The sequence below is a fragment of the Aethalodelphis obliquidens genome, unplaced genomic scaffold (genome assembly GCF_003676395.1).
Source record: "Aethalodelphis obliquidens isolate GAN/ISIS:26980383/991018 unplaced genomic scaffold, ASM367639v1 scaffold18, whole genome shotgun sequence".
Classification (NCBI taxonomy): Eukaryota; Metazoa; Chordata; class Mammalia; order Artiodactyla; family Delphinidae; genus Aethalodelphis; species Aethalodelphis obliquidens.
Window position 1 is genome coordinate 3,716,672 of NW_020837962.1, and position 8,338 is coordinate 3,725,009.

Below are 8,338 nucleotides of genomic sequence, written 5' to 3' on the forward strand. Positions count from 1 at the left end.
TGCTAGCTATCCTTATTATTACCTGCGTGTAGATGCAAAAACGATACCTAGTACCCATTAATCACAGTTTGCAACTACACGTTTATTTATATGATTGTAATAATGCCTGATGCCTCCATGAAGCTGAAAGCTCACAAGGTCAGGAACTGGCCATGCACTGCACACTGAATTAGTGTGGCTGGCTCTAGGCTTCTCCTGTAGATAGAAAGTACATAGGATGACCTTGCTTTCCTTTAACAATAAAAAGAAATCCAGTCTGTCGTGAAATGGGTGTGTACATGTATAGGAGAGAAGTGGTCTAGCCACAGAAATGTGTGACTATGGAATCTACACATTGCAGTGCTTTTTTTTTTTCAGTGAGTCAATTTAATCATGAAACCAAGGAAGTTTCCACAGCTAAGCTCCCAACAGTAAGGTAGAAAAATATATCTAACAAAGATTTTCCAGAATTAGAGAACAAAAAGCCATATCATCCACTGATAAGTACAATCATCCTAAACAGATCCGATATATCATCCTTTTCTTCTGACAAAAGATTTTCCAAGTAGCTCTATACCATTGAAATGGTTAATTAGCTGGGAAAACTGATTTCTCCATCCCCGTGACACTCGTGACACTCGAGGCAGCTAGCAGGCTGTTGCAGTAGTCGTTTGTTTTTGTGGTGACAAGAATGGTTGCACCTTCCTCCATGGCTGGGAGTGGAAAGAAATGGTCAGAGTCGACCTTTGGTCTGCTCCTGACACAGTCTTCACACGTACATTCTTCCACTGTGTACCCGAGGCCTCTCGAAAGAAGAGTTTCCGCACCAGTCCCGCCATTGTCGCTCTCATACAGGTCTGCATTCGCATCCTTCTGGAGAGCCGGTCCTGATTATGCAGAAACAGAACTGTTAACCTAAACTTTTCAGGGCGCATGGTTGTGCCAGACTTAACAGCACACATCCGGGATCAAAGCAACGTGAGATGTGTCTCTTCCCACAGAACAAATAAGTGGGTCCTACACTAGAAGTCATGAACTGACAGACCGCGGGCCACATTGGGTTCAAAGACATGCCTGGTTTAGGGCGTACAGTGTTTTTAAGTGTTTGTTTGTCTGTTTTACATTGGCCCACATTTGAAAAGCAAGAGACTTTACATACAAATCTAGACAACTGGCCTCTTTTTTTTTTTTTTTTTTAAGGAAACAAAATGTGGCCACTAGGAGCCAACATTCCTACACGGAAACAATTGGGAGTCGATAGCACCTGTCTCCTTCAAGCAGGGCATGGGCTCCCCTATCGCCGAAGCCTCAAGCAGCCCACTACGTTCATTTCTCACGCACTTGGCCCTTGGATGCATTAAGGTACTGAGCCTTTTCACACATGTGAAATGACAAATTACCATATGTTACAGCACACCAAAATCAGTCTTGGGTGACACTTTAGAATTCACAGTAAAGATGCTTCTCTTACAGAGCATTTTGTGGCAGATTACTTTTTTTTTTAAATGAATCTGTCATGATCACAGAAGGAAGGAGTCTCCACTACATCCCCATATATGTCTATGAAGGCACGTTTACTACTTCCTCAACCTTCTGCAGTGTAACTCCATCTTCCAGAACGTCACACTAAAGTCACTCCCCACCTGTCTCTCAGACCCCAGGCAAAAAACGAGAAATGAGTCAATCGTGTGGAAGAGCCATCTCCCTCCCTTTACTGCACTAGAAAGCAAATGAGGTGGATGCTTCACAGATTATGCATGGAAAATACACGCATAAAGAAATAGGGCAATGGCTGCAAAGTGTTCGGGAATTAGATCATGGGCAAAGGTGCTGAAATATTTTTATCTTACAAAGCCTTTAAGTAGAACATCCACTTCTCTGGGACTGGTTCTCTACTGCTTAATAAAGATAAAAATCTTTGAGATGATTGTTTAAATAATCCAGGAGCAACTGGTATTCATTTCTAGCATTTTTCGCAGTAAAATGTTCACTCAAGCAAACAACACTTATATTTGTATGAAAATATGGCCACGGATCTTGCCAAATATACTTTTCCCAATAGTACCAAACCTGGCTAGCTGTTTCTGATAGCATGACGTTTAATCGATGTGCTAACTTTGTCAAAGAGATGGATGTTTCCCAAGGAAGCCTCAGTACTTCAAAAGAGTAATTAGAAAAAATGTTGGGGAAGGCTGACATTGTAGGACATCAGCAAAGAAGGTGTAAAATTCGAAAAGAAAGCTCGCTTCTTCCAAGAGTTCATTTAACCTGTCATCTAACACACTCAAAAGGGCCCTTACCGGATGAGATACTCAACATGAAAAAAGAAAAGGAACTGAAATTCACCATAGCCACCTCTTGGAAACAGATTTCAAAGATCAACCATCAAACCAACCTGTGTTTTTAAATTCGTCCTTTAATGGCTCGGAGCTCATCTTCCTGAGCAAGAACATCAACACGAAAACTGTCAAAGAAACGATCAAGCTGAGGCCCAAACAGGTCCAGAGAATTGCATTTGTTCCTTTCACTGAATTAAAAGAATGTCAGAGAAATAATGAACTGATAACATCATAACCACATCAAGTAAAGATTATTTGCCGTCCAATTCCCCTCATTCCTCAGCACTGACTTTTAAATTCTAAACCATACTTAATTAGGAGAGCTGATAAAAAATCTCTGCTGTTAACATTGCAGAATAAAATTGAGTTCAGTTCTGAATAATTGTTCGTTCCTGTTGGCATTTAAATGATTGCCTAATTTTCTTCCTCTTTCTGATCCAGAAAATATCACCACCTTCCCCGTAATATTTCTTCTTTGAATAAAGTCAATACAGAGAGAAGACTTCACACCAATGAGGAATTGTTCGAGCAGTATTACTTACTTGTATTACAATAACGCTGACATATTAGAGGAGGGGTATTAGGGCATCGAAGGTGACACGGTTTGCAAGCATTCAGCAATCTGTCAAAATATTCATTTTGGAAGCACTGTTGAGCCATCTGGAACCGGATCGCAAAAAGAAACAAGGAAACCACAGAAAGAACAGCATGGGAGGACAAGTAAAATCTCGTCGAGAATTCCCCAGCAAATGTAATGACAGCTGCTAGAATGTCGAGGGAAAAAAAGAACTTCACATCAATGACTTGGTTCTTATGGGGGCTGACTCTTGGTACCATGGCTAAGGATTTGAATACCAACACTAATTCCAGTTTCTAAGTTTGAGGCCTGGGTGGGGTAAGAGATGGGGCATATGTAGCAAGGGCTATGGTTTATACCTGAAACAGAAACTGCTTATTTATAGAGGAAATTTCTCAGGCAGGTGACAGTTGCAGGATGTCAACAAGCCTGAGGCATCAAGCAGAAGGTTCAGTAACCATTTTGGGAGCATCTGTTTGTGAGCTGTGCTGTGTGATGGGCCCCAGGGAGAGAGATAAGACAAGGTCTGTGTCCCTTAAGAACTAAAAATCTAACAGAGGAGATAGAAATTCACTCGAATAACCACAAAGTGTAGTAGGAAGATAGAATATGAGAGGGAAGGAATACGAAGCATGCCTACCAGGTTTTAAACCTAGGAAGAGTCCCAGAATTCTGACAAATAGGAATTTCTAGGGTAAAAGTTAAATTGGCAGGAGGGTTGGGGGGAAGATAGGTTTGGGACATAATAATAATATATGAATATTAATATATTATTAATATCTATGTTCCATTGTTGAAATTTTAGAAAAAAAACAGTTGAGCATGTAGAAAAATTATCCACAATCATAGCATCCAGAAATAATCGCTGTTAGTATTTGGTGTATCACACAGAGTTTGCAAACAGGCCTGCCAGTGTGTTTTTTTTTAATTTTAATTTTATTTTATATTACAGTATAGTTGATTTACAATGTTGTGTTGGTTTCAGGTGTACAGCAAAGTGATTTAGTTATACATATACTTGTATCTATTCTTTTTCAGATTCTTTTCCCGTAAAGGTTATTACAGAGTATTGAGTAGCGTTCTCTGTGCTATTGCCAATGTGTTCTATTTGGCCAACTCCTGGGAGGATCTCTGTAGGTGGATGGAGGGATAGATAGACAGATAAATAGATAGATAGATAGGGAGGTGCATTTTCCTTTTTACATAAATGGAATCACATGCGTTTGTTTCTAACCATACTGAAAAATAAATCAAAATCTTACATTCCTCTAGGGTCCAGGCAGTGAGGTCAACGGGTGGGTGTGACACCCTGGGTGGGACAACCAGGAGCTGAAAGGGCTGGCCCAGCAGGTCCCACGCCCTCACGCTCCTGCCAAATGGTGACCTTTGGGAGACAGGAAAGGGCACAGGAAAAGCATGATGAGAGATAGGTGAGGACAAAGATTACCCCTCCTATCAGCCAAGCAAGGAGAGCTTCAGGAAAGGATAGGAAGTAGGGTCAAATTCTGCAGAAGAGTCAGAGGTGGTGCACTAAGGAAGGGGGTCATTGGTGGCCTTTGAGTATGTCAGTGGGCATGTTGTAGGTATTTAAGGAGTGGAGAGAAAGAGGAGGTAGCCAAGGTGGGCCACGCCTGGGAAGTCTGGTGGAAACCAGAACTGAGCTTTGATATCTCTTGGAAAAGAAAGCACTACTGTTTCTGACAGATGTACTGGCTCAGGTGCCTGCAGTCCCATGTAGAAGGACATTCACTGCAACATCATTTGTATTCACAAGATCCTGTCCATCAGTGGGGAATCCACTGTAAAATATGACACAGCCATCAAAAAGAATGAGACCAATGTGCTCTGATATGAACACTACATCACCAAGTGGAACATTCAAGGTACTGAACAGTGTGTTTATAATCTTCTCTCCTGTGTTTACAAAATAAAATATGTAGGGTCTATATATAGAGATATAAACATACGCTACATCTGGAAAGATACTCAGGAGACTGATAATAATCACTGCCTCTGGCAAGAGACATAAAGTCCAGGGTGGAAGAAAATGTTAAAAACTTACTTTTCACTGAAAAATCTTTGGTACTGCTTGAATAACTTTTTTAATAATAATGATTATTTTTTTAATAAGAATCATGTTTTTAAAGGGTGGTGTCTTAGTCCATTCAGGCTGCTATACAAAATACCATAGACTGGGTGGCTTACAAACAATAAAAATATATTTCTCACGGTTCCGGAGGCTGGGAAGTCCAAGATCAAGGTGTCAGCAGATTTGATGTCTGGTGAGAGCCCACAGAGAGCTAGCTGTCTTTTCACTATAAACTCTCATGGTGGAGGGGGCAGGAGATCTCCCTAGAGTCTCTTTTATAAGGACACTAATCCCATTCATGAGGGCTCCACCCTCATAACCTAATAATCTCCCAAAGACCTCCAAATGCCATCACACTGGGGATTAGGTTTCAATGTAAGAATTCGGGGTCGGGGGGCACAAACATTCAGTCTACAGCAACTGGGGAGCTTGGAGGAGGGAAAAGAGCAGAGTGAAAGAAAAGTTTCCCAAAGATGAAGAGCATAGGCTAAGGGGGGAAGAGTAAAGATTAAAGAAGTCAGAGAAACCAGTGATGGGCAAAGTCTGAGACAGTGTGAGGCCTGAAAGCCAAAGCACAAAGGAAGCCCTTCCCCGGCACCCTCACTGAGCCTTACGAGCAGTGAGGTTGCTCTTAATCCCTTGTAGGCCTCGGGCATCTTGAAGAAGCCCAGGAATGGCTCCATCCTCAGAGAGGTCACCTGAGACATCTCCTGGCATGTTGCCAAGCCTCTCAGATGTGCTGGGTGGGCTTCCAGGGATCAGGCTGGGAGGCTTCATCTTGCCTCAGGCTCTCTCCCCACAAGCACCTCCTCTCCCCCAGTTGTTTCAAGCTTGAACCAGAGAGCACAGGCCTTGGAGCTGTACCACATCAATGGATGGGCGGCCCAGAGAGGATGGTGATGCCATCCTGCTGAGACTCCCCAGGGTAGCTCTGGTCCCTCCCCTTCCCCAGGTTTGCTGTTCAGCTTGTTCAGCTCTCTCTTTGATTCTGTGAGGAAAACCTGTGATCCTTCCAATAAAATCCCATTTTGGCTTAAGTTAGCCAGAGTCAGTTTGGGTTGGTTGCTAACAATCCAAAAATAAAAATAAAATCCTTAACCGTTTTATCCCATTCTTAACTAATTCCTCCACTCTTGCCTGAAATGTCGACAATAGACACTGATTGAGGGCCTTCCCCTTTGCTCCTCAGGATGGGGGTGACTGGTGAATTCTGGCATCTTAGGCTCAGCTGCTTCTCCTCCATGACAGGGAAGGAGGTGGGGAAACACAGACAGATAGAGATAAGTGTGCAAAAGGATTTGGGAGATGTCATACTAGTCAGGACTCTTTCCATAAGAAATGACATAAACACTGAAGTTCAAAAAGAATTTACTGGTATTATTGCTGAAAAGTCCAACGGTAAAATCAGCTTTAGTAGCTCGACTTTTGTCCAAGTTTCTCTCTGTCACTTGCCTCAGCAATGCCATCTTCTGGGTCTTGGCTCCATTCCCAGGTATTTTCCTCATGGTCACAAGAGAGCTGCAGCACTTGCAGCCCTCACACACTAATTCCTTCTAAACTCTCCCTCATCATCTCATCTGCTCCCATGTTTTACTGTTTGCTTGATTTTTGTTTTTTGTTTTGTTTTCGTTTTTGTTTTTTTTGGCCATGCCATGTGGCTTGCGGGATCTTAGTTCCCCAACCAGGGATTAAACCCATGCCCCCTGCAGTGGAAGCGCAGAGTTGGGCCACCAGGGAATTCCCTGCTCCCATGGTTTGAAACGTGTTACCTTCCAAATCTATATATCCAACTCCAACCTTGGCCCTGAAATCCAAACCTATCTACCAACTGCCTACTTGGTACATCCATTTCAAGTCTAAGAGGCATCTCAAACTTTATCAAAGTGCATTTGGATTCTCCAAAAGGGAAAGAATGTATGCAGTCTTTTCAAACCTACTTGGTCATTGAATTCCTTTTTTCAAGGGCCACCTATGAACATCTAGGAATATATGTTTTATGGAACATAATTTGGGAAAAATCAGGCCAGATTATCTCCACAATTTCCTCCAGTTCTCAAAGGCTGTGATTTGGGGATTTGGCATAGTGACAGTAAAACAGAAGGAGCATGGCTTTAAAGCAAGGATTTTTTTTTTTAAGTTTCGTGATAAAGTTTGTTGATATGATAACATCACCAAAAGAGTGCTGGGTTTGACCTCGCTCTACACAGAAAGAACAGGGAGGAAAACCAATCCCCAAGTCAGCATCAAGCTTCAGCAGTCACTCAACGCTCTAAAGAAGCGAAGCGACGCTGCCTCAAACTTCCAAAGCCATTAGCGTGTTCTGCAAGGAAAATTCCATCCATTTAAAAGATCCTTTATCCAAATTACTAAACTACCAGCAAGCTTTCACACCAGAACACTTTGACCTTTTAGCTCTTAACTCTAAACCAACAGTACACAAGTTCTTCCCAGGACTTTAGTAGATTTTTCACTTGGAGAGGGAAATCTAGACCTGCATTAGTCCGGGTTCTCCAGAGAAACAGAACCAACAGAATGTACATATAGAGAGAAAGAGATTTCCTCTAAGAAACTGGTTCACACAATTATGGAGGCTGAGAAGTCCTAAAATGTGCAGTTGGCAAGCTGGAGACCCAGGAAAGTCAACAGCGATGGTGTAGTTTCAGTCCAAGTCTGAAGTTCCAGCTCAAGAGCCAATGGTGTGAGTTCCAGTCCAAGAGCCAGCAAGCTCGAGACACAAAAAGAGCTGATGTTTCAATGTCTGAAGACAGGAAAAGGCTGGTGTCCCAGCTGAATAGTCAGGCAGATCTTCAACTCTCTGCAGGAGGGCAGTCTACTTTTACTCAGTGTACTCATTCAAATGCTAATCACATCCAAAAACACCCACACAGACACACCCAGAATAATCTTTGCCCAAATATCTGGGCCCCATCAAACTGACACATAAAATTAACCATCACAAGGCCCTTGACTACACATCCAATCCTTGCCTTCTGTTGACCTCCTTGAATAACCTCTGTGTTATGCTGTGCTACCTGGTTACTGTGGGAGCTGTGTCTCCCAGAATCCCCATCCCTGCACGGCTCCAGGATAGAGCTGGCCAACAGAGGAACATGAATGAGACTGGGAAAGCGGATGGGAAGCAGCAGCCACTGTTCTCCGAAGGACATCACAGTCACATGCAGTGACGGATGGTCACAAAGATGCCTAATGGGTTCAGGTACATCCTCATTCTCCTTTGCTCTACATCCAGCTCTTCTTCCCACCTGCTGGCCCTGCTGAACAACAGCAGCCCCAGCCCCACCATCTTGCCATCAGCTTACCTGCTGATTCACAGAGGCGGGGGCCACACACAAC

The 8,338-nt window shown here is 42.9% G+C and overlaps 1 protein-coding gene across 2 annotated transcripts; it reads right to left on the minus strand.

The window, feature by feature from the left end:
- Positions 1-343: 343 nt before the first annotated feature.
- On the minus strand, positions 344-5,051 carry TNFRSF17 (TNF receptor superfamily member 17). Of its 2 annotated transcripts, none has more exons than XM_027117370.1 (3): positions 2,861-5,051; positions 2,375-2,443; positions 344-866 (listed from the first exon to the last, which is right to left on the minus strand). In XM_027117370.1, the coding sequence occupies exons 1-3, from the start codon at positions 3,153-3,155 to the stop codon at positions 568-570; spliced, it is 663 nt and encodes a 220-aa protein (XP_026973171.1). In that variant the 5' UTR covers positions 3,156-5,051; the 3' UTR covers positions 344-567. The 2 variants fall into 2 exon arrangements, with proteins under 2 accessions (XP_026973171.1, XP_026973169.1); XM_027117368.1 differs by having other exon boundaries at positions 2,375-2,506; positions 2,861-5,046.
- Between the last annotated feature and the right edge of the window lie 3,287 nt (positions 5,052-8,338).